This window comes from Leptosomus discolor, chromosome 12, assembly GCF_034619465.1.
Source record: "Leptosomus discolor isolate bLepDis1 chromosome 12, bLepDis1.hap2, whole genome shotgun sequence".
NCBI classification, from domain to species: domain Eukaryota; kingdom Metazoa; phylum Chordata; class Aves; order Leptosomiformes; family Leptosomidae; genus Leptosomus; species Leptosomus discolor.
The window spans coordinates 6949204-6976543 of NC_141402.1; the positions used below are offsets into that span (position 1 = coordinate 6949204).

At 40.0% G+C, this 27340-nt stretch overlaps 1 protein-coding gene across 1 annotated transcript in view; it reads right to left on the minus strand.

Moving 5' to 3' along the window:
• DENND2B (DENN domain containing 2B) overlaps positions 1–25589 on the minus strand; it is a 103428-nt gene extending 77839 nt beyond the window's left edge. Inside the window, exon 1 of the mRNA XM_086472417.1 lies at positions 25510–25589. Within this exon, the coding sequence (XP_086328543.1) occupies positions 25510–25589 (80 nt within the window). The remainder of the gene's footprint in view (positions 1–25509) is intronic.
• Positions 25590–27340: the final 1751 nt, after the last annotated feature.

A 27340-nucleotide genomic window follows, 5' to 3' on the forward strand; every position in this document is an offset into this window, starting at 1 on the left:
TCTTTAAATTCTGATTCAGTCTCTTCTCTCTGGTTTCTCTTTTTCTCACCAAAACACAGAAAAAAATTTTAATTTACAAAATCCGTAATTCTCCAGGCTTGCTCTCAAATAAAGATATGATTTCCATGGACCAATGGATGTATTCATACTGTTTTCTATAATAAAATCTACTATCAACAGGCATCTCCTTTCACCCGTTCCAATGAACACCTGTGGATTACAGCAGAGCTGTATCTCATCTCTACCAAGAAGAGAACAGAATCACTTGCCACATTTCTTTGAGGTAGTTTGCACCCTACTCATCACAAAGCAAAAGATGAAAAACCTGAATTCCTGCCCTCTTTGTGAGGCCTCTAGCAAGGCTGACTTGTACTAAAAATCTATGGTGATGGAGAAGGGGTGGTTGTTGGTGCCATAAATGTCTGAGCCCTCACCCTGTATCTGACACAAAAGTCAGAAAATCTCTGATTTTGGATAAGACACCAATCTTCTCCTGCCTGTAAAGTGTGGGTGCTAACACTTGGCTGTGTGTAGAAGAGGGAGACTAATTCCTGGAGACCACTCTGAAAGTGGGAAATACAAAAATCAGTACCAAAAGCAGTGACCCTGGCCTTTTGATCCAGTTGAGCAGAAGCACAGCTCCTGCCTGCTTTCATTGCCAATCATCAACTCCAGAAAAGAGAAGAAATGACTGCAGACAACCCCCACAACTTCATGAGGTAGCTTTCAACAACAGGAGGCAGCCAGAATGGTGGCCAAAGAGTTGGCTTTACAGGTCTTTTAGAAATCAGAGTATGATAGATAATAAGAACATGCATTCATTGAGGAGTTTGCATCCATGATTCACACACTTTTTATAAACATTAATAACAATATTAAATTGCATTTCAGATCAGGGATTAAAGGAGAATGGAAGTTGGTTAAGTGACTTGCCTTGAAAGAGTTACAGGACTCCTAACTCCCGCTGCCCTGCTCTGACCTCTGAGATAAGCAGCTCAGACTCCACAGCACGGATTTAGCTCCCCTGAAGCATCAGGAGTGACTCCACAGATCATCTATGCTGAGGAAAGACAAGTTGGCAGAAGCTGCTCAGCAATCTTTCAGTTTCGCAAATCCTGTCTGCCCTGCCTAAACCAACACTTACAGAATAATAAGACAGTTTTTGGCTCTCTGATCCAGGGAATTTCCCACTTCAACATGCTCATGCTCAGGAGGCCATTTACTGAAAAAAAGAGCAAGAAATATGTTGACAAAGAGGTACTGTACTGGGTCTTTCCAGGTTCATGTTGATGAGATCACATCATTTCACAGTAACACTGGTGTTTAGTGAGCTCACGCAAAGTCACACAGTGTGGTTTTAGTCCTTGGGACGTTGTCCACACTTTTGCTAGGAAAACATTGCTTTCTTTGCACTTTCTTTGGGTTTTCTGTTTATCCCTGATTTTTCTCAGGGTGTTGTGACATTTCATCAGGAAAATCTAACCTGTTTCACAGTAATGGTAATAACGTCAGAATCAGCTGTGACTGTAAGCATGTTAGTTTGTGCATTGAGCAGATTTGGCCTGTCACACAAGAATAGAGATTTGTTGCTCTAGCCAATATTTAAAGAGATCGGAAACAAAAGCAACAGAAATTTCTCCTTGCAAGACTGGCAAAACTAATTTTTGATATAGACACTAAAGCTGCCCTGATTTCAGATCACTGAGGATGTAATTCAAAATTCTCTGGAAATTCGTAAGAGAGAATGCTAGGAAATGCTCAGCTACCAGATTTCAAATTATTTCATACAACACTACAAATTAATAATATTTTATGATTAGTGCTGATCTTAATTTCTTTAAATAGAGAACCTCTCTCAAACGAAAGATTGCACAAAAAAATGACATTTGAAGCACTAATGCAGTGCTAACATTCCATTGGAAAGAATGGTAAAGCCCACACCTTTCCAGCATCTTGCTAGTCTTTTTGGCTACCGAGCAACAAAATGAATGTCTTCAGACTTCAGGATGAAAAACTGAAATTATCTTTACAAATGAATATTGAAAACCCCCTAAATCCTGGGGATTTTATCATGTGCCCAGATGATCTTATCTATCCAGATCTTCTAATCAGTATAAGCCTCCAAATAGTTGAAAGGCCAGTGAAATAAGAAACTCTGACAACAAGATATAACTTATTGGATTCTTGGATTTTCAGAAGGGTATTTTCACCCATGCAAGTGTAACTTCTCGCCACATAAAAAGCTGTACTTGCATTTTTGTATTCAGACTAAAAATGGACCATATTATGGGTTCAGACCTGACTTCTACCTATAATTCAGGATGCAGAAACAAAACTGAGGATGCACATTTTTTGAACCGAGCAGGAGTCAGGACAACATCCACCCAAAAGCAGAGCCTTGCACGGTCAGACTGTAACAGAGTGGTTCAGCAGCGCAGAAAGGTCCCTTGAGTAAGGAGCAGCTCTGACTTCATGCCAGCCACCATGAGTACAAGTACTGGAATCCATCCTTCCCAGAGCAAGGCAAAGTGAGAGGGAAGCACAGCCTCCTCACCTGTTAACTGGAACCATACGCACTGTGCACGTTTTCATGCACTGCTACTGAGAACAGACGTAATGGCTTGCTATGCTATTTGTTTCCATTGAACTTCCACTTGATCTGACATAGTAGGGAAAATATGTAGAGACCAACAGTAGCTCAGATTAGCAGCAATGTTTCTGTGCCACTGCTTCTGTGACCTGGACAAAACAAGCACTGTTGAAAAGGTTCAGTACCAACTGCTCCTTATAACTAGTACAGTTTCACACTACCCTAAGGACACTGCTGCCAGGAAATCAGCCAGCAAACAAACAGAAAAGCGCTCATCTGCCTGTGTCAGATGCACACTTGTGAAAGCTCCTGCTATGAATCCATACTTTTGCACAAACAAAAGCTGAATACACAACTGCAGTACAGCAATCTTCCAGCTGTGCCTCTTCAGGTGCAAAAAAGCAGAGCCATTCAAAGAAGGCCAAAAAACCTTAACAACTTTGAAGCAATGTTGAGGGACGCTTCCCAAAAAATTCCCTCTTCCTCTCTCTCTAGACAAGATCTAGGAATAATTTCCTGTACGTTTTCCTCCAAAGAGCTATGAGAAGTCCACTTCTATCAAACAAAGTATCAAACACTACCAGTTAGTGGTTTGGTTGCATTTTGGAATGAGTTATGAAACAAACGATTGGTCAGAGAAGCAAAGATTCAGTATCAGTTGCTTGGGATGCTGTGCTATTTCCTTTCATTTCCTCGCCCCTAGCTACGTCCTCACCAGTGGGGACAGAAAGGCAGTAACAGTGATTGCTGAAAAGCAATCAGCGAGGCATTACTGTAAGGCAGCAACAACAAAAGCTCAGGGGACAAATGCAGGTAGTTAGACTGGTTTAAGTGGGTTAACTAGGTGGTTAGCATGAGGGTGAAACAACCAACCATCACCAAAATACGTGGTCTGAAATGGCTTTGTTGTTTAGCTGAGATCACCCAAGAGGATCCCATGTATCGATGATACTTTGAGTTTTGACATTTTCTTTTCAAATACAAATGAGCATTCAGGCTTGGACAACTGCGGTGTATACTACATCAAAGAAGACGAATTGAATCTTTCATCCTATTAATTGTACTAGGAGTAGAAAAGGACTTTAAAAATCAATGTTATTGTTACTCCTTGTGACTAGGGATTATGGGAACATTATGACCAGACAAAAGGGATCTCCAGCGCTACTGAATTTATATCCAATTTTGTTTGGCTGCAAACCTTTCTATTACAACACATTCTGCACTCTGGCATAGCATACAATATTGTAATTTTCTACGTAATTCAAGCAGATAACTACAGACAATATTTAACTATCTTAAATCTAAATAAGAGCTCATGATGAGAAAAGGAGGTGAACTTTTCGCACTCAGTGCTGGGCGCACAGTAGCAAGGTGGTTTTTGAGCTGATTCAACTTGGTAATGAAGGAAGTAGTACAACTTGTCATATCTTGCCTCTCGCTTGGAAAGGAAAGTGATGTAAGTGGCAACAGAACAACCCCTCTTCCATCAGACCCTCTATGATTTTTGAGCTCTTACCAGGAGTATGGGTCAAAACTCCTGAAAATCTGCATTCCATATAACCCCCTCACTTTATTGTTGACTTTGTGATTGTGAGAAAAACAAGACAGAAAATACTTTCCAAACCAAAAAGTGAATCTGCATTATAAGACTGTTTGAAATAGGCTCACTCTCATGAAGATGTGCTAGTGATGGGAAAGTGTTTAAGGAGAACACAATAAAATCAAAGTGGATGAATACCAGAAAAGTTTAAAGATAGAAGAAAAATAGAAACACTGATTATTTTTCTGTTTGTACTTCTGAATTTTTCCCCTCCCAAGGAATTTTGATATTTTCCATTTAACTAAAAATTGAGACCATATCAGAACTAGTTTCAAAATGATAGGCCACTAGGACTGTGAAACATAAAAAATAGATCAAGCTCTGTGTGCCAGTTTTAAAAGCTGTAGTTTCTGTGCTCCCAAGAAGCACTGAGTTAATGGTACCAATTGTGGGATGCATTCGCGAGTGCTGTGGTGAATTCCTGCGTATAAAACGCCTCCAGAGCTCTGCATCTTTGTCTTCAGTTCATGAAGAGAAGTACACAGAAACGCAGCTGACTGCAGTTGAACTGTGTTTTTAAACAGGCTTAGAAGCAAAACGTCTGATTTACATCAGTGAAATTTGGGAGTCGTTCTGCCAAAGTAAATTACATGAAGTGGCAACTATGCTCTACAACTGTACAAAAAAAGGGCAAATAAATCAAAGCTGATGAGTCAGATCCTAAATACTTGAATTAGACTGGAACTGTAAAGCAAAGACAGCAAGAAAATCTGACAATGACAAATAGCTAAAATAAAATGTGATCAATCAACGTGCACTAGGTACGTGCTTTTGCCAAGAAATTTCTAAGGGTGAAGAAGATAACAGGAAATTGTGAAATTATCTAGACTGAGAGGGTTAGATTCCCTGCTGCTCTAGATTTATGACAGTCTTCTGTTCTGTTACAAGGGAAGTGCAGGATGGTTTTTAAACAATGCCATGTTTAAGCCTTTTTCACCCCCTCTATTCAGATACAAATGACTACCCAAAGCACAGAAGATTGACTGGCCCACATTGTACCTTCCGTCACAATGATCAGAAGCTGATTGCACGTGGAAAAAAAAAATCAAGAGCAAGAACTGAAATATCAGAGAGTGCCATTCTGTCTTTTCCACTGAAGTACAGTGCACTGATTTCATAGGACCATCTCTCATTTTCTCCTAAAAATGTTGAAAAATGGAAGTCTCCCTCACAGTTATTCTTTTCCCATAACATGTTCTGAATAATAATTTATACAATAGGTATTTCCACTGTTATATCTCCACTGTTACTTATTTTCATTATGTTCTGGAAATGGTTCAGCATGTTTAAGTCTCACCTGCTTTCCTAAGATCTTGGGATTTCTGTTGGAGGGAGAGTGGCAACATAGCAAATGATAGCATTTTCTTAAATCAGGCAGAATGCGCAAACACTTATTTGTCTATCTGAGGCCTGCCAGTCCTTGAAACATGTTCTTTAGCAGCAAGCCTAAACATGACTGTTCAAAATCCCAGTGCACATGGAAGCTCTCAGCTTTGCTTTTACAAAGCACAGGAGATTTTTCAACATTCTTGCTTATCTGCCTTGGAATCTCAAAGCAATAAACTCTGTAGAAGTAATTTTGCCAGAGCTTTGCATGCAAGTTTTCTACACTTACATGCACACAATTTGAAAAGGGTTAAAAATTATTTTTATAAATTGTGATGCTTAGTCTTCAACACATCTGAGGCTGCTCTGGGTTTGGAGACCCCCCAGTCTGGAATTCTGGTTTAGGATATCTGTAGTAAAATAGGTTCATCCCTTTTCTGGTCTGACAAGTCAGAAAACTTTACAAGGTCACTGTATGCTTTGCTGAAATACTCTATACCCAAAGGGAAAAGAACTGAACTGGAAGCCAAAAAGTCATGAGTCCTGGCTGCACACTAATCCAGAATACAGCCAAGCCTGCTTTCGCTGCTTTACATATAAATCTACTTTTAGGTCACACAAAACCTCATCAAATATATCTAAGAATAAATATCTAATAGGGACAGAAAAAGGACTCCATCACATCTTTAACAACCGTTCTCAATCTTATCCACTCAGAGAAGCTGCTTTCAGAATAAATAGAAAATCTATTCTTTGCCTCTCCTACCAGTATGCACATTTTCCTTCCAGACCCACCAGCTTAGCTCTGGTCCCCAAGGCACTGCCAATGTCCAGTGAGGTCCTTCTGTACAGATTTACTTTTTTCCATTTTCTCATTTTGTAAAGTAGTTTATTTGACACAGTGAGAAAGCATCCTAGAAGAGCAGCTTATAAAACTGAAAGCCGTCTCAGTCATTCCATCTATCTGCTATGAAACAGGCATTCTTAATTTCTGTCATCATTTCAACTACTAGTATCACAATCCAGCAAGTCTGAGGCCTGAGACATCTGGAAAAAATACAGTATGTCAAAGAATCACAGAATGTTAGGGGTTGGAAGGGACCTCGAAAGATCATCTAGTCCAACCCCCTGCCAGAGCAGGACCACCTAGAGCAGGTCACACAGGAACGTGTCCAGGCGGGTTTTGAATGTCTCTGGAGAAGGAGACTCCACAACTTCTCTGGGCAGCCTGTTCCAGTGCTCTGTCACCCTCACGGTGAAAAGTCACAACAAGGTAACACCAGAGTGACTGAAAAGATCTGAAAATATCTTTGCTACTTCTGGAGTTACTGCACTGCATAGGAAACAAAATCAAATAAACATTAAAATTAAAACAAAATTTAAATAAAATAAAAATTAAACACAATAAAATAAAAATAAATAAAATAAATTTTAAAATGCCAGCAGACCAGAAGTTTCTGCATTATCTCTGTAAATACAGAACAACCTCAATATCAGCCCTGTCTGAATAGAGCCTACTCAACCCAGCACTGTCTGACTGCCATGCACTTGAAGCTCATGTATTGTGGTTGTAGTTCACAAGTAATATGGACTGAGGCAGGGGAAAAGGAGTAATTCCAATTTTAAAATTTGTCTAAAGAGTATTCAGGCCTCTGAGGGGGTCTCAACTCTGACCGAAATCTGGGTGTCATCCCGTCGTCAAGACAACTGCAGCAACTCTGTTCAACTTTCTGCAAACTTCTCCTCTGTAAGGAAAAAGCTGAGGCAACGGCATACAATCAGCACACGCCAGGTTACATGATGCTAAGAAAGCTTATTTGTCCTCTGAAGACACTTTCTATACATGTTTCTATAATGTGGATGAAGCAGTCTGACAGCTTTTTGTTTGTTACTGTATTACTCTTACAGTGATAAGAGTAGAGAAACATGTCTTTGTTCATCTTAACTTCATGTCATAAGGTTTAGCCTCTCTCCCTCATCCCTTAAGAGTGGATTTCAACCTGCCTATATCTCCAAAGATCTCTGTGCCTAAAACTTGGACTATTTTTCCAACAAAATAATTGTGATAATAATAATTGTGAACTTCCCAGTCACTCAGTTACATGATTGCACCCCGACAGTTGTCTGTCTCATCCATATGTTGTTGTTTATTGCAGCCCTCGAAGATGGCTAAAACAGTTTTCCTAACAAAAGTTACACTTCTTTTTTGTTTAAGACAAGTCCAACATTCAGAACAGTCTTTCTACAGGGGAGCACTAGTAATATCTCTCACAACACATGACTTCTATGTGAGCAACTGCAAGAACAAAATTACATGCAGGATAATTTTTCAGCACCTGAGAACGCAAAAAAGAAAAGAACCAGTTGATAAGTGAAATATGACTCTCGGAAGTGCCAAAGCAAAGGAGAGGGAAGGAAATACATGGACACTTTCTGCTTTCTCAAATACCAGAAATACATGCTCAAGTGATATGTTCAGACGAAACAGCCCATCATATACCCATCCAAACCTGTACGACAGACCACAGCTGTACTGTCTGACACACACTACGTTTTACAGACACTATGGTGAGAGAAGCAAAGGAACATAACTATCGGTGAAATAGCATAAAATACACATTAAGAGTCTGTACATGTTAACTGAGTATACAACGTGTCTCAACTTTGTTATCTGCATCCTGCCTCTGAAGGAGGAAATATTTGAAGGTGTACAACCCTGGTCTCTCTTATAATTTTCTTCAGTGGCTCTGACCTTATGGAATACAACACAAATTTCAGCTATGACAGACAAACATGACCCTTGGTACACATTACAGAGTGCATAGGTTTGTACAGGTTAAGAAGAAATTGAATACTTTTCTTGAATTTAAGAGGGAGTTTCAGTTTCACTGATGGTCCTTTTTCACTTCCTTTCTTTAAATATCTATGAATCAGGGTTTGATTTTCTTCTGGCTTCTATCAGCACAAATCAAGTGTTACTAAAGAGAATTTGCTAAAGATGCAAAATGATGCAAAACTTGTTATACAAAGTTTTAAGGCATTGACCTTGACCTTGATGCAAGTGAAAAACTTATGAAAAACAGTTTCAGTCTAAACATTTGCACTGAAAATTAAATTAGGTTACTATATCTGACTGGTTACTGTATGCTTCAGCCTACTTTGTTTAGCTAAACAAGCCAGGAAAATAAGGAAATGTGTTGGGCATACCTACGACTGAGTGTTATATGAAAGACTTTGCCAGCCAAGAGTTGTTGGGTTTTTTTTTATTTGAACACAGCTTTGGAAAAATCTTTGATCTATTTATTCCTCAATCTGTTGGTAGACATGCACAAAATGAAAAAGAGGAAAAAAAGCCAAGCTACGACTTGCAATGCTTGTTGCTATCATACTTACTTTCCTAAGAGTCCAGATAAGTCCAAATTAAACTTGACCAAAGGCTACATTTGGCCCTGATTCAGTTTCACTGAATATTAACAGCAGAGCGATCAGCCAGTGCTTGAGCACTGCGCACACCAGTATTCAAAAACATGATCTAAAGGAAACTTTCCAAAAGATTCAGACATTGGTTTCTCTCTGCTTTCTACTGACCATAACTGTCAACAGGAGCAGAGTCAGGTCAGGGAAAGATACTCCCCATCACTTTCTTCACCATGATCAAGGGTAACATAAACATGTACATTACTCACCCAGCTGAAATGAGCCTCCCAGACCACATTTCATCACCACACCTCCAAGAGCTGTGGGATCTCAAGCCTAAATTTGGAATCAGGATAATAGCTGTGGGATTTATATATCCTTTATAAACATTGCACTCTCACAAGTCCTTGGTTTCTTATAAAACTGTGAATTAAGTTTTACACTCTTTTGTTGGCCTATTAGGTTTTATAAGGAGCTGGCCAAATACATTTTTACTTTTCGTATCTTACGAGAGAATTTGCATGTAGTATAACCCTGAGGATGAAAATGTTTTTCTACCACTAACATGCAACAGGAATGCTACACAATAATAAGGAACTGCAAGTTTTACTTAATTTAGGGCAACTAAACTTTAACTTAGAGCAACTAAAAGCAAGTAGACATTTCTTGTATCACCCATCCTTTACTTTCAGGACAGAGGCAAAAATAAACCTCATGTGCTTACAGGGAAGATACATAGATAGCATCAGGCAAAGCATCAAGAAAACGAAAATATTATAAGTAAATGAGACAATACCAACATCTGTGTATAAGGCTGCAAGAAAAACTAACTAGCAACATTTATAAACTCATCAGCTGTGAAAATATTTGCTCTCTAAAGACTACAAAATCTTCCAAACTCCTTGCAGTAACCCATGGGCTCTCAGCTAATGAATATTTGAAGCAACAAATTGAAGTCCAGATTCTGACCCTAAGTTACATCCCTTAGAGCCTCAGAGTTTGGCTCACAATAGTGATTTTTTTCTTGAAAAGCACAAACCCATAAGAGTTCTACTATTTATTCAGTGGAAAAAAACCTCAAGCTGCCTCATACCACAGAAAGTAAGTTTCTTAAAGAACATATTAAAAAAAAAAAACAACTGAAACCAAGTATCAAAACCAACACAACACATAAAAGCGTGCCAGCAGCACTGCATTTAACACCAGGTTTACATCTCAGCAGTCGGCCAGCATTTAGAAAAGCACAGTCATTGTAAACCATATTCAGCCTAGGTATAAATAAGCGTGGCCTCTCTCTAATGGACTAACACTTTCTTTCTGTTTTATTAAAACCAAATTTAGCTTAATATGTCCAAAGTATGCACCCCAAGTATGTTCTGTTCAAAAGCAATAGAGGTAGGGGGAGGAGAGGAAGAGAGAGGCTGTGAAAACAACTTTTAGTCCCAAAGTCCCATGTTCTATACCAGAGCTGCAAACTGGAAATTAAAGCTACTTGTGTCACTGTCTTCAGTAAGCAGATGGATGGTGTTGAGCTCCTGCCTATGAGTAGAAAGCCCATCTACTGCAGAACCGGTTATAGGAAATTTCTCACATTAAAGAGTTCAGTGCTATGGCACTTCATGCTCTTCACTTCGCCTTTATTTAGTTTCTTCCTCTCACGCTTCTGACAAGCACACAACTATCCATTGCTGCGATCACTTCAGCCTACCAATCCCAGACTTACTCAGAAGCTCTTCCCTCCTGGAAAGATGCAGAATGGAGACAGAGGAATTCTGCTCTCAGTCCCTTGTGCCCTGCCGTAGCCTCCGTGCTTCCTGAACACTGCCTGCTTCACTTGTCAAGCAACAAATGACACACGGTGTGATTGCGTTTGTCAAACCTCTGTCCCTTTGTATGCTTAAAGGGAGGAAACTGGCATTAATGTTTAACAGAACTAACAGTAGCAAAGACTTTCTCTGCAATCTGAGATGCTGACTTTGAAGGGACAGCTGTGTGAGAAATCTGGCAAGCCAGAAGTTTCCTCCTGGTTGCCCGTGGCTTGGGAAAAAAAAACCCTTGTTTTGTTTGGGTTTTTATTTTAAAGTTGCAGGGATCAAGAGTTTACAATTCTGAACCTCTGAACTGAGGCAATCCAGCTGCATGTTGCTAAAGAGATCATAAAGCTGTATCAGGTACCACACCACACGCACACAGACACAGCAAATGCACCTGCCAGACTCAACACATATCTTGAAGCCCACATGGGTGACAGTAGTGTTTGAGAGGAAAGGGAGAGGTTAAAATCCACATTAAAATGCTTTCAGGTCTCTGCCAACAGTTTCAAAGAGACACAGGCTGTCTACCACCTCCCCTGTTTGCCTATGTTGACATAACGTGGTTTTCCAAATCAGCAGCAAATCAAGGGGGTAAAGGTTTCATGTGAGAGCAGTCTGATTTGTTCCATTGTCTGTACTGACAAGTCCTTTTACGGCCTCAGCTGCTGCACAGCCACACGGCCCCTTCCCTGGGAAAGTGTCCCACCACATAGAAAAAATGGCGAGTCAGCTGGAGTTGCCTATGCTGCGGTGACAGGAGGATTAACCAACACTACCCATACCTGAACATCGTCAATACTACCCCATCACAATCCACAGATCTCCCCTGTACCAGCAGTCCACCTGCCTGCCAGCATTAGCTGGAAAACCACCTTCTGAGGTTTTGCTAGCAGAGTTTGAAACACAAAGCATTTCTAGACTGTCAGTGCAACGGATTCCTTTTTCACAGTTCAAATAGTTATGTTGTTACCTGGAAAAAAAGATTACTTTGAGAAATCCTGATGTAAAATAGGATTAAATCTATGAATCCAAAATGCAAAATACCATTTCCATCTATTAGCTGCTGTTAATTGTAAAAGGTGTACTCGCTATACAGCCACAGCATTGTGGAGCCTACGCTGAAGAAGTTACCTTGCTTCGCAATCCTAACACTTTCTTTCTATAGCTAAGGAGAGAGGAAAACAAATTAATTTTGATTGATATACTCCAGGGTTTTTCTACAGCTCCCTCATAGTAAAATATTAGCACATATACACATTAAGGCTCATCATTAATATGATGTTCATAAAATATTTCCTTTTTTCCCCTCCCTCCTTAACTCTTTTCTACATCGCTTTAACAAAGTGCTTCAAGAGCAATGTTTGGGCACTCCAGATAAAAATTCCTATATCTGGATAATTACAAACTTGCAAGATATTTAGGCTCCCAAAAAAAGCAGCCAGGTGGTCACAGGAACTGACATTCCCATTGACCACAATAGAATTTTATGGCTCAATAAATAAATAAACAATGCATTTTAAAAAAATATAGTTATATTTGACTGTTAGGAACATCATATCTTTTACAATTGCTTTATTTGGTTGTGCTTTCAACGCTGAAATTCGTCCTACAAGATGCCTGCACCTTGCTGCCTGCTGTTCAGTAGCTCCAGTGGGTGGATGTTTATCACATTCCCTTATGGCACACCCCTGTTTTAAGACCTCACCTTAGGGCCAGTTCTAAATACAGGCACTGGTCAAAATGGAAATAATCTCAGAGTACATGATGTGAATCCTGAAAAAAAAAGTTTTGAAAAAGCTACATGTAAGGCAAAAGATAAAGATGGATGACCCAAAAGTCCTACGCATAGGTCAAGTCTACAGGTACATGTTTGCAAGTCCTTGGCCCTGTGCTGGCAACAACACTAGGATAATCAAGACCTGCTGCTCTCCTACAGAGGGCTCTCACTGACACATCTCTTGCTCAAAGTCTCCTAGGCACTATGGCATTTTTGCATGTATGTATTGTAATAATATGGATGGCACCTGTATATTCCATTAGCTCCTGTTTTCCTGCTTGCAGGAAAATGCTTACAGTTTCATTTGCTTTTAAAGGCCATTTGTTATTAATGATCCTCAAGTGAGAATATAAGGGTGATGCTTAGTGTGGAGACTGAATCAAGCACTTAGCTAATTCCCAGTTTCTGTACACAATATTACCTGGTGAATAGTTATGCAATTTAGAGCATAAAGTCTGTGAAAAGACTGTGAGGATGCTATGTCAATACACTTCTTGCCTTGGCTTTCTGAACAAACTGTTTTTTTCCAATCAGGGAAGAATCTCACAGTAATGCTTTCACTTACCTTTACTTTATTATGTTCAGTTCTTCCTTTCAATCTTACTCTTTACAAATTCTGCTATGTCTTCTCTTAATTTTCTGTTCTGCTCAAGTGGAAAATATTTTTTTAAGATAACTAAACAATGCAGGAAACTGGTAAGAGAATACAGACTCTTTCATTTCTAGATCACTGATTCAAATCCAGACTGATTAGGGCATAGAACGGAAATTGTTCTCCCATGCTGATGGCTTTTCAACAGCTCAAGTGTAAAGAGATGAGGGTCTTAGACCAGCTCCTAATGGACAGATCCTCACAGAACATGAAACATCATTAGTAATGTTCATGACTTGTATCTTTATTGGTCTTTTCAGTGAGATTGCCAGTGTCTTCCTGATCCAGAGGGCAATAAAATTTCATTCCTAAGAACGACTTCCTGTAGAAAAATTGAAATATTGGCACCATGACGTAAAAATGCTCTGCACATGACTACTATGCTATATCCCCTGTGGAATTCTGTCTCACTTCTTACCATCACAAGTTCACATAAGACTCCTGCGTTTATTTTCTGATACTGCATTGATGGAGACTCCCATAAGTGTTTTAACAAGTATCTTGCTCATTGCTTTTATTCACTACATTTCAGTGCAGTAAAAGCACTAGAAAGACATCAGAAACATTTCCAAAACCATGCTGTTGTAATAGTTTTCTGCAAAAATACACAATAGTTTAGTTCAGGTCTTAGTACTACTGAGTACACTAATGCAAATACAGTGATTAAACAAATAAAGATTGCAGCATTAGTCTAAGTCATCTTTGTACTGGAACAGAACACAGTTGCATTAAAAATGCCACTTTCAGTCTAACCTGTCAACTACAACATTCTGCTTTTTAAGACACTTGTTACTTTTCATTTTTTAGCTAGTTTCCAGTGGTTTTAGCAAATATAAGCCTTAATAGAAGGGAAAAGTTAATTTTAATGACAATTTATGACTTGCTGCATAAAAAAGCATAAAGCATTCAAAGTGCCATGAGAATTAAATTACAACGGTAAGCGATTTGCCTGGGTACATTCCTGCAGCCTCCAAGTAATAACAAAGTGAACTTGATCAGAAGCTACGTGAAGCAAAATGCAATCAAAATTTTAGGGTTTAGGGGTTTTTTCTTAAGAACTTGTGCAAATGGGGGGCATATAGTAACACAACTTCCATCTAAGAAAAATTTAATTGCTTGACCAACGAGTGCGTGTAAGTAAGTAATTCTTCTTTCTGAACCAACATTTAAAATCAAAGTGAAACAAAACAGCCAACAAAAGAAATGGAATAGCCAAATTCCCCACCTCTCACCATCAGCTGTTTGAGGAAGCCCAAAGGATGTACCTGAAAGTAGGTCCATTTCATCAATTTCATTTCTTGATCTAATCGGAAGCTGTTACCTCACCTTACAGACCATTCTTCTCTTATGTCTCTAGACCACTGTGCTTACAAGAATATTTCTGCAATCCTACTGAAGAGATTTCAAGAGATTTCAGTATGCCCTCTGCCCTGCGGTCACTGCTGAGCAGGGTGAGGGAGGGGAACTTTATGCCTCAGACCACAGGAAATCAGGACCCCACCGATGCCACTCACTCAGATAAAGGACAACAATAAAGTCAACGCCTGTATTCAAGCTCTTCCCAGTTTCAGGGTCATTTGAATCAGTGCGTTGACTTGTTCCCACTGCTAATGTTTCTGTTCCTCATGACAGTAGGCGCCCTCCCATCTCCCAGTTCAGAGTTGAGCTGCCAGAGCTCTGTGTCCCAAACACACCTCCAACTTGACAGGGTAAATAACAGCTTTTACTCCTTTCTGAACCAAATGTAACTTTGCGCTGCTGGGAACTGACCTGCTGAAAATCTGTCAGCTGCACAGTTCAAACTGTTTCTGCTTTTAAACGAGTACAATACTTGCTGATAGATTTCACATCAGTTATTCTGTTTTCACAGTTGTTTGGCTGAAGTTTATTTGTATTGTTTTCTAAACCTCAATGGTTAAAAAAAAAGAAAGCTGTGTCTCATCATGTCTCCAGTAACTTAGCATATTGATTACTCTTATCAGAATTTTATTGAACCCCTATTCTTCCTATTCTCAAGCTCACTGTCAAAATATTAAAACTCAGTTCTTTTTTAAAGTAACAAACGTTTTCTACAGGGTTTGTTTCACAAATTCATAAAGAGCTTAAAAGATTCTCACCAGTATTTCTGAGCAGCAGACAAATACTTTTGGCAGGAAAACCCATCCCAGCAGCTCAGTGCAGAGTGCCTCCTTGCCTTAAGCCACACTCAGCTGACAGGAGCTCTCCTGCAGCGCGGCGAGTGGTCCCAGCCCAGCCTCACTGCTGCCTGGCACAGCACAGGGAGAGGCAGGGACACGTCGAGAGCACATCAGCTGAACTCACACCACTGGCCTCCTGGTGCTCTAACAAAGTCCTCGAGGGCTGCTCTGACGGTGAAAACTGGGAGCTGTTTAGCCCAGGCTACCCCACAACTGATGGAGACAAAGCAGCTTTTATTTTAAAATGTACAAAATGAAGACTTGGCTCCCTGCTTTAGGCATATGTAGCTCACTCTCCTTTCCAAGCTGGTCTCACTCCTTTCCCACCAAAGTCCCTTGAAAACAAGAACTTGTACACCCGAATACACACGAAAAGGCAAATGCTAACCTACAAAACCATGCACAGATCTCCCTAAAATTGTGCAAAACCATCACCTCTTCTAGACCTGATGCCTTCTCTTTCCCCGTTTTCTGCATCTACACCTGCGTGTCTCCTCCAGAGAAAGGTTTTCACTGAGACACACTGCTCTTGGCTGAGTGTTTTGGTAACCATTTCAGCACACATCTGAGGCAGCAGGGAGCACACCAGCATTTTTTCCCCATGGCATATCATTGTAACACAAATTGAACTGGCATCCAAATAACCCACTAAACTTTCTATTAAGCATGGATGGGAACATCAGCCACACTGAAAATTTTAAGTAAGTGTGAAGAATAGTATAGCTATCTATATCTATCTATAACCAATGTTTCATGGAGACTCCTTTAAACCATGCAACTAACTGTAGAGCCCAGGCGGAGCGCCCCTTTCACCTGTAACTGAAATGCAGCCATCCATAAAAGGGCAAGAGAAGCAGCTTTTCTGTCACTCACAGCAACACTGTCCACATATTTAGCAAAGAAAGAGTAAGAGATGAGAGAATACTTTATCATAATTGTGGTAAGACAATGGCAGTCACACATAATTAGTGGGAAAATTGTATGCATTAGAGATTCAAATAAGACCAAAACCTTATTGGTTTAAGGCAACACAGGGAGCTGAAGATGCATCCTTTGATTTCCGAATTATTGCTTTCTTCACAATTCTCTCCATTCAAAACACCCATGATGTGTAATATATGTTATAGTCTTTAAATTCATATTAACATGAAATACATAAATACAAAAAATTGCATTTTGTTTATCTTACTATTAGTACTTTTCTTACAGTAGGATCAGGACTTCATTGTGGTGGATGCAGAGTTATGTCCCTCATCACGCTCCGTGGTGGCAATGGCAAGGGAGCTGTTCTACGTCGGGCTGCCTTCTCTGCCCCCCGAGGCATCCAGCCCCAAACGTGAACACAGGCCTTTTGCAATAGTCACGTTACCTTCACCTGTCAGTGCAGGCAGACTGGACTGCATCCGGATGAATGACCTGACACCAAACTTGGACAGTGTCTACAGTTTAACTCAGAGCTGAAGGGCACTGGTGTGGTTTGGGTTTTTTCTTTTAGTAGACGTGGAGAGTTACAATAGCAGAAGGATTGAAATTATACAAATTAAATTAAAATTCGCATCAGTTAATAGCAAGCAAAAGCCACTGCAGGTGCATCCATGAACTGATCTCTCTAAATGAGAGGAAAGTACTGGACAGATATTGCCTCTCTGAACACATCACTTCTCCCTATAGAGACGGGTTTTTCTCTTGACATGAGATTACCTTTGAAATGAAAAATTTACTGCGGAAAGGGAAGTGAATAGAGCACTCCCAGGACAAGCCAGCAGAGCAAACAACTGCCACTGCCACCCACGCTCCAGCACTGAGAGCAGCAGAGCACTGTTTAACCCCAATGCCAGACAGATCTGTACATTCTTTTATTTAAGAATTCTGGAGGTCTCAACTCCTAAGGCAAAATATTTCTAGTCCTCTGCCCAGGCCACAACCACATAATGCTTTCTTCAAAGTAAACAAAGTATTTCAGTTGGGTTTATTAATGTAGACCAAGAATTAATTTCACTCAAATAAATAAATTTGCTGTAAAACTGAATTAATTTGGCTTGACTAGGACTGATTTTGGAAGTGAATGTCCTTCTCAGTTTTTTAAGGCTGAAACACAGACATGAAGTCTTCCTTTAACTAAGATTTTTCTTAAGGCTCTTGCTGTTTCTGCCTTTACCAGAGAAATGCAATAATAAAACACAAGACCCTGATGTGTACATGAAGTAGCTGAGCATGGACACACGTGCACAATGCGGACAGGTAACCAAGCCAAAACAATGCTTCTCCCAGTAACCAACTCAAGCCGTACTTCTCCTACACAGCCTAGCTTTGCTGTGTTCTGTCATGCTCAAACATCAAGGCTGTTGTTAAAACAAACAAGAGAGGTTTTGTTTGCTTACGCAAATGCAGTGATTATTTACCAGGTTCCCAAACAAAAGAATTGGGGTGGATACTGGAAGCAGAATACAAGAATACTGCTCCAGGACTCTGCTAACACTGCAAATCAGCCCTCCACAGCCTTGCACCTCATGCAGTCATCTGTAACCCCAAAAAGCAAGAAGCAAATACAAAGACCCGTTGTTCCAAAAGGGGAGCATCTGGCCTCCCCTTTACATGACTGATGCTGGCCATGCAGAAGCTGAGGCCTGCAGAAGCAGGTCCAGATCTGGCCTCTGGTTTAGCTAGCACCAAGTGGATGCACAAGCCTGAGGGGCCTTCCCTCTGAATTTCCCACAGTGATTTTACCTACGAATTACAACAGCAAATAATCCCGGACTCGTGATAAAGCTGGACATAACACTACCCAATGGGCTTGCTTGATTAGGAAATATAAGTCACTATTTCACTCGATATTTAAAGAATTATAAACAATTCATCTGAAACACTTCTCAGGTACCTCCAGAGTTATACTAGTCCAGGTAGTCATTTGGTTTATGTGGTGTATCTGTATTGCCTTCACTGGAGCTAAACTAGCTCCAGCCAACCAGAATTCTGTCCCGTTAACTTAAATTCCAAAGAAGGTCTGAGCCACAAAGCTAGTCTAAACATATCTCAGTGCATCTTAGACTAATGGGGCTGACAAATTGTCAGTGACAGGAGGAATGGCCCCACACACTGCTGGGAGATAAAAAACAAAGCCTATATTTAGAGATTTGTGGGTACTCAGCTCAGTTCTTCCCAGGCAAGGAGAAAGATGCAACTCTGAGATCATATTTCAGGTTTTAATTGAGCAAGAGTATATTTGATTCAACGATTCAACTAGAAGTATTTAGAAAGGAGAATTCTTATGAACGTTATTAGACTAGGAACTTAACTTGCAACTTTTTGCTCACAGCAATTTGCAGATGTAATCTTTTGCTAGCACAAATTTGATGCCTTGCTCTATGACCCATTGACATCAGCGCGCTCAGTTTATCATGTCATTGAACCAAGATTTCTCAGCTGAAGAACATTCTCCAACTCAGTGAGAATGACACTTTTCCTGTGCAGATTGGGTGGAAAGACAGCCCACATCACAAAATCCAATCCACACTGAAACTCACATAGTTCCGGCGATGTAGTCTTCCTCAGATACTTGGTCCTTTTGCACAACTGGAACCAGGATTGATTTCTGCTTTGGCTGTCTTCCCAAATCAAGCCCAGAGACATTAAACTAAAAAGATGTTTGTTCTAGCTCATCATGGCAATCCCTCTATATAAAGCACTAAAGTCATCACACTAGCAAAATGTTTTCAGTGAACTCGATTTTTGTTCACTATAAATGGTATACAAATGTGCTGAAGCTTTCTAAAGCTCACTCCTAAGTCTTGATTTGTCAAACTCGTGTGCACACATTTTAAATGGGCTTTACATGGTATAGACTTTGTACTGTTCTGTAAGAAATTAGAGGACAATTGCCTTTACTTGCTTTTCAAGAAATTGAGAATAACTGTAATGACATTATTCTGAGATACCTTGTAAAGTTCATATATTGCTTAATAAATCAAAATACCATCCTAGTTTTGTCTACATTAAGTATTAATGTAGTTTACAAAAAAAGATATTAACATGTATAATATTTTTCCAGATTAACAGAAATTTAGCCAAAAGCTGTTAGTTGAGAAAACATGTCAAATCAATGTCTAATTAACCCTGCCTGCAGCGATATATTCTGTGCTTACAGCAGAAGGATACTGCTCATATTTTTAAATATTTTTGATTAGATAATTTACTTTAAAATCCCATCCCATAGTAAAAATGTGTCTTATATTATTTAGTCTGTTTCTCATTCCAACACTGCCTGTATGAGGGCAACATCACCTGGCAGGAGCACAGTTCTGCCATTTCCAGCTCTGCATCCAGCTTGCAAGGTGGGACTCGTACGTCAGGCACAGCCTGCACCACAGAAGATGTTGGAGGTAAAGGAAAATGCTATCACTTACTCACAATTACATTGGAAGAAGTCTACGTCTCCAAATTCTGAAATGACTTGTGCATCATGCAATACCCTGAGATAAAAAACTATAAATCGATGGGCTCCTCTAAAAGCAAACACTTCCTGTTTGTACTTCTTGTACACTCCCAGTAGTGTACTGCAGGCAGGTGAGAAAGCTCAAGTTAAGCATACAAAATGCCTTGAGATCCCAAGTTAAGAGATGGCATATTAGCCAGAGGTGAAGACATTAGGAATGATTTACAGAAGTTATGGAGCCACACTTTAAACATTTTTCAGCTCTGGACTGATGCTTGTCACATCTAGCATCTCAAACTAAATTGCCGTTTGAAGATATAATGATATATTAATATATAATTATTTTGTTTGGATTTTTTTTGTCCTTTTCTCTGTTAGACTCAACAGACTACAAGTTTGAAGCCTGTATTTTGTTAAGTAGACCATGACCTCACAGACAGAACTACAGGCCTGTCTTAATACAGTATAGTGTTGAGGTGACTTTTAAGTCAGAGTTGGTAGTGCCATTTCTACATTTACCTTTGCACTGAAGCAAACACAAGATTAGGACAAATACTTTATAAATTAATTCATTAATTCAAATAGAGTTTCTGCATAAAACACAAAGACTCAAGATAAATGTGAAATCACTTGCTAAGGGAAAGCAAGCCACAGTGTGGTGAGAGAGCTACAAACAGCCCTATGCCTTTTCTTTGACTTCTGTTCTCTTAAGGTTTCCTCAGAGTTATACTGATCCTCTTAAGTATTGTGCAATCAAATCAAGTAGTCGTTTGATGCAAAAGGGTCACGCACGAGCTGCAAGCATGCTATGGGCTCCTTTGTCTCCTGTTGAAGAGTTAATAAGATTTCACAGAGCTGCTTCCTGCCAGAGTTGCTAAGAAGTCACTTTCAGCTACACATAAGGTGCTTTCCTAACCTCCTGTTCCTCAGTGTTTACCTCAGTGACTCACAAGAAAGGATTAAAGCTGTGTCCTTGAAGTTCACCAGAAGCCAGAAAGTCTCGTTTCATAAGGATGACAATCCTTTTGCAAACTCTCTAATATTCGCTTCCTATAATAGATTTTGCTTCTGTGGCTAAAAGCCCTTGGTAGATTTTTCTTCCACAAATTTGTCTGATTGCAACATTCCGCAGCAGTAAGTTCCATAGTTTAAAAACATGCTGCAGAGAAGTACCTTCTTTTCAACAGATTTGGAACCTGTTGTCATCTAGTTTCATTTGATTCATATTAGTTCTTAAATGAAAAGAGGGGTTTTTTCCCCTATTTACCATCTCTGTTCCATATATCATTTCAGAAACCACTATTACCCCTTCTTCCCCTCCAATCCTTTCCTTTCCAGGACAAAGAGTCCCAGTCAATCTGTTCTTGCCTTGTAGTGAAAATGTTTCATACCTTCGACTACCCTTGTCATCTTTCTACAATTTTCCTATTCGGAGCACAGACAAGTTTGTCTCGTCCAAGACACACAAAAATCTCCATTTGTAACAAGTGGTGAATGAACTTCAGAAAAAAGGTATTAGTGTGGAAGTTTATTTAAATCACTTCACTTTCTTCAGATCCAAACAGTTTCTCCTTCGGTGCTCAGAGCAGAAACCTGTGAATCCCACAACCAGTTTCTCAGGTAAGAATAATGTCCTCACTCTGCTCTCTGTCTCTCCCTCATTTCCTAAGCTGCCATTAGCACACCTCTGGGGGAAAAATGGCTGTGGTGCCTCACACCAGTGAGGACCACAGGAATCTTAATTACTACAAGCATCTTGATGTTTGCAAAGCATGCAGCTGTATAGATGTTTACCTGCAGGCACCTCTTTTCCAGTGAAGATTTTTATTATTAAAATTTATATCCATGATCTATGAGGGTCTGATTCGCAGTCAAAGTAAGACTTCTATAGACTTCCCTGACCTTTGCTTCTGACCCATAAGGAAATCACAAAAAGTGAAATCAGTTGGTGACACTATTGGACTGAAACACACCTCGTGTCTTAGAATCACAGAATCATTTAGGCTGGAAAAGACCTTCGAGACCGCCAAGTCCAACTGAACAGTCTTGCAACAACAAACCCCAAGAAAACTAGGACTGACAAGAAAATAACACTAAAAAGATGTCTTAGCCACCAGGAGACTAATACACCCATGTTATGCCAGCACTTACTGAAACTCTACACCATCAAATTATAAAGAAAGCACATTTGCAGATTTCCAAGTCCCCAGTCAAATCCCATACTAAACAGACTATGACTGTTCAGTTTAAGTGAATCTGCAAGCATGTTTGCAATAAATCCTGCAAGCCTTAAAATTTCATTACGCCAGCACTTATTCCTCTGATTTACAGTCTGACTAAAATGAAGAATCCTCATGGTTGATTCAGATAACACCCTCTTACAGGGTTTCACAAAGACAGGTGAAGAAGTTTACATAAGGCAAAATAATGGATGGAGAACTGGTGCATGACAATTTATTCATCTCCTCACTTGTCACGTAAATGCAACTCAAAGATTTTCCTGAGCTTCAGGTCCATACTTGTACTTACAAAAACTTTTCCTGACAAATTCTAATCAAAACAGATGGTGATGATAAGGAAAGACAGTTTATTTGACAGTTATTATCCAATAACTCAGTACCCCACAGTACTTTCTAAGCTATTCAGAATGGAAAGGATTTTAAAACAAAAGAGTAGGTCCAAGCTTTGCTAAAGTCTAGACCCAAGTTCCCAGCACCAATCTGTCTGCACTGATGGAAGGATGATAAACAACTTGAGAATGCCAGATATCATTAGGGATCTGTTTTTAATATCCACATATGAATACCTCTCTAGAAATTCCTCTAGCTGCCCTCCTCCCCCTTTATTTTATGTTTTTACTGTATTGTACTAAGAGATGCCAAATGCACAAACTAACAAACTGGGAAGCGTACAAGGACATCAAGTCCCTTTCTGCTGAGTTTTAACACAGCATGATAGGCCTAATAAAAGACACTAGAATGGATGCTGGTTATCTATATCTTTAGTTAACTGCATAATTTAAAAAGCAAAAGGAGGACAGCACCAGGAAGAAGAAAGGCAAATCAACCTAATGAAAGATTTATACATGGGAAGAGTGTGACAATGCCACAAAGCAGGTGACTAGCAGAGACAGGACTAGGGTCAGGGTTCTACCTAAGGATGTTGATTATTAATTCGCCACTACTTTGTAGGCCAACCTGTCCCTTGGTAATTAGGGTAAAGCCGTTTCATCCAACTCAGGAAAATTGCCTGAGATTATTGTGATTCAATAATATGTGTAGATAAGTGGGAAGGTGTGGCAGAGAGCTGAAAGAGAGAAACAAGTTATTAGATACAGAAGGGAATGCAGATGCAGCCATATGGGCACAAAATATAGAAAGACAACCAAAACTGAGAACAAACCCAGTGTTTAAACACAAAACAGAGATGTGTCATTAAAAAGAGGTTTTCATTTAAATAAAAACAGAAAAGAAATAAGCTGTTAAAAAATATATCTTCCATTGCTTCCATCCTGAATATCTTAGAATTTAATTTATATTTTCCCTTTTCCATTGTTTGTGCTTGGAAAAGTTCAGAATACAATGGCAGGTACGCCAAACAAAGCCAGTATTCAACAACACTTTCAAGCTGACCTACAGCCCTCTGCTAGGATCAAAACCAACTCTCCTCAACTTCTCTGTCTGAACATCTCCATCTACGCCAGCTATTCTACCTGGCAGCTGTCAATACAGGACTCTTTTCCTCTGACATTTCATTTTCAAGTGGATCAAATCAAACAGTAATTCTATGATCTACTCACCTGAATCACAGTCTTTACTAATGTATTTGAAACAGCAAAGTTCTCCCAACATAACCCTCCTCTGCACATACTGTCCTGCTATCAGCTAGGAGTGACCCTGACACAGCCTACCAGGTGTGGTACCCTCTGTCAGGTACGGCTACAATGCCACCTGGCCTGGCCAAAGTGATCGCAGCATTTCATTGGCATTGGTACAACCCGTGCTCCTGTCCCAAAGTGTCCAACAAATAAATAGCACCTCCACTGATTTTTTTCCTCTACAACATTCATTTCTGGGCACAGGCCCATTTTATCGTGGCCTGCTTTATGCCTTGCAGAGATATTTGTTGAACTTTGTAAGGCCAAGAGCGTCTTCCTTGTTTCTATGTCCAATACCTAGCATAAAGGTATTACTGCAGTACAGAGACTATATAAGGTCAGTGCAAGTTACTTGCACATTCCTCCTCTATGCTGCTTACAATGGGGTTAAAGTCTTGTTTTGAGCCAAAACACAATAAAAATTAAGACACTAGCATGTTATTGTGTAAGGTAGTGTAGAACAGCCACTCAAAACAAAATAGGACAATATATCTGTGCAAGGTTTCCCTGGAGAACTGGACAAAATGCTACAGCAAGGACAGATTGATAAGTCAACATACATTTCATGCATTTGAAGACAGACCCTGCACAGTTTGTGTGGCTTTCTGCTCACCTCACTAAGTGACATTCAAAGCCTAGAGTTTTGCTCCTGTGTTCAAACAGTTAATTCACAAAGGTTCTTTAATCCCATGGTTGTCTAAACTTTCCCAGTCAAAGCATACCAAATCTGTCCTAGTGGGACTGCAGATGTAAGTGAGGGGTTTCCAACTGTCAGTCCTAGAATGAGAGCAGTTGGTGGGCTTGTCCCGTGTGAAGGCCACAGGCTGAATCAGTCAGCATTACTTTGTGAAGGCTGTGTCTGAGAACAAGACTCCTTCTGACATGGATATGTGAACTTGTTGGCTGCAGGTGAGTTGTTTACTTGCATACCAAAGCAATATTCCAAAGCAGAGTTGCCGAAAGAAAACTTCTCATCCTCAAAACGCTGCCTTTGATCAGTGTAAACTGAAGGACAAGGGAGTAATAACTGACTCTACCCTTCTTGGCATTTCATTGTACTAATTCACGAGTGAAAGGTATCTATTATTTACAGGTGTCTGCACCACTGCGTGCAGCTATGTCACAGCCTTCAACCGACTGGAACTTTATCAGGATAGTGCTTCTTAGATACAAGTAAATATGCATAAATTTGCAGGCGCACTTTGTTTTCTAGTCTAGTCTAAACAGATTGATTGCCAGGCTTGGGGACTTAAGGTGTCCTTGGCTCCAGTTTTCCCCTAGCTGTGCATGATAAAGTTGATCTGCTTTGTAAATTACCTTAACGCTACAGAAAGGAGGACAAAGCAGCGAAGCAACAGAGATGAGCCCTGTACTTCACATTCAGTCCTTTCACATCCACTGCCTGACCTGCAACAGGAGGCAGCCTATGTCCACTGTCTGTCAAGGCAGATACAGCAGAGAAAACGTGACACAAATCAATACAAAATACAAACTGGATATTGGCAATAGTGAAAAGCTGACATGCAGTCATATGGCCAAGAAATTTCACCCAACCCTCTTTGAGGCCTACACAGTGCCTTCCACATAGGTCCTTCCTTGCAATCACTTTCATCATAACCAACCAGCAAGCAGCAATAGCTTGACAGAAATATGCCAGAAGCAGACCTTATCTCATACCTCGGTTCCTTCAATCCCTACAAAAAGCCTCAGCCCAGCAAAGCTCTCTCTGTGTCAGAATAGAGGACGCTGGCCTTTGAACAGAGATTTTGTTCCAAACACAGACAAACCTTTCTCAGAATCTACAAAGCCTGCAGTTCACCACTTACCTATCCAGAGTGTCCTGAGGCACTTTACTCCCTCCAGATCTGCTGTTGACACTGGCATTCTTGTTGGCAGTCATGGTCATTTCTGCTTTCTAGAAATGCGGATATCTGTAAGAAGAAAAGTCAACTAAGCTTCAACAAGCCCAAATTATAATTAACCTTCAGGACTGCTAGAAGTACTATGCTGTATAAAGGCAGAACTCTGGGCTACTTTTCATTCTATAAAACGTAATCATAACGTATAAATGATCCTGAAAAACTAAACCCTATCTCTCTACTGCTGCTTTTTCACATCCACAGCCAAGTTTATCAGAGCCCAGTGCTATAAAGGGAGGTATCTTACGGGAATTAGGTGTATACTTCAGGTTCTGGCATGTCTGATGAACAGAGCTTGATATTGCATTCATAAAATATCACAGGTTTGGTGTGGTTCTTCCATCCATCAGTATACATGGAGCACTCAGTAACTGCACTGTGTGATACTTGCAAATACCACAGCTATGACTGGCGTTTTGTCCACACAAAAGCTATTCCAACAGATGAAGAAATAAAAAAACAATTTTAAAGTGCAGCTCTATTATAGAATTATTTTCTAATAGTGAAATATATTTAATAACAATGTGTTGAATATGATTTTCAAATCTGCTAGTGACATGAAAATATCTATAAATGGTTTTCTCTATTGGCCCCAAGATTCTTAAGTAAAGCTGTCTTAGGACCCTTTTAAGACCTCAGGTAATATAAAATCATAGAATCATAGAAGAGTTTCAGCTGGAGACCTTCAAGATCATCGAGTCCAACCTTTGTCCTAGCTCTATCAAAAGAATCATTATTAACTCCTAGTTATTACCTAGTAATTCAGTAACAACCCAAAAACTGTAAATTTAATTTCAGCCATGGCAAAAACCCTGTATATCCAGTTAAGCACCCAAAATATGGGCTTTACTTCTGTAATGATGCTGCATACCAGCAAAGAAACAGCCCAGTACCACAATTTATTTTGCCTTCATCCTATTATCTTGGTATGAATGTCGTGCTGCAACTGAAGGGAGAATAAGACGATATGGGTGTAGGCCTGGACACAATCCAAAGGATGCAAAAGTGGTAACCTCTAACATCTTGCCCCTCTGTTGACTATGTCCCGTGTTTCTCTGGTGTAGAGCACAGCTCTTAGTGGCAATTTCCTCTGTCATTGTAATCACTTGAAAAAGGGTTTGCAAAATGAGGGAGACGTGTATTTTCATGTCATGATAAGATTTCTAAAATGCCAGCAGAGTCACAGAATCATATCATAGAATGGTTTGGGTTGGAAGGGACCTTAAAGGCCACCCAGTTCCAACCCCCTGCCATGGGCAGGGACACTTTCCAGTAGACCAGGTTGCTCCCAGCCCCATCCAACCTGGCCTTGAACACTGCCAGGGAGGGGGCAGCCACAGCTTCTCTGGGAAACCTCTGCCAGTGTCTCACCGCCATCACAGTAAAGAATTTCTTCCTAATAACTAATCTAAATATCCCCTCTTTCAGTTTGAAACCATTACCCCCCCACCCTATAACTACAATCCCTGATAAAGAGTCCCTCCCCATCTTTCCTGTAGACCCCTTTCCCTTGTGAAAGAAATGGAACGGTACTTATTCCCCATGATGCTACAGGAGTTATTTATCAAGGATTCTATGGCTCTGCTGGCATGTGTTCTGGGTGGTTTCTGAGATGTTCCTTAGTTTACAGGCTAAAATATCTACCATGGCTTGCAGCATTGCCACCTGGGGTCTGACCAGAACTACCAATTTTTATGACCATTAATGACATAGCTAATGCAAAAATGAGCAGTATTAC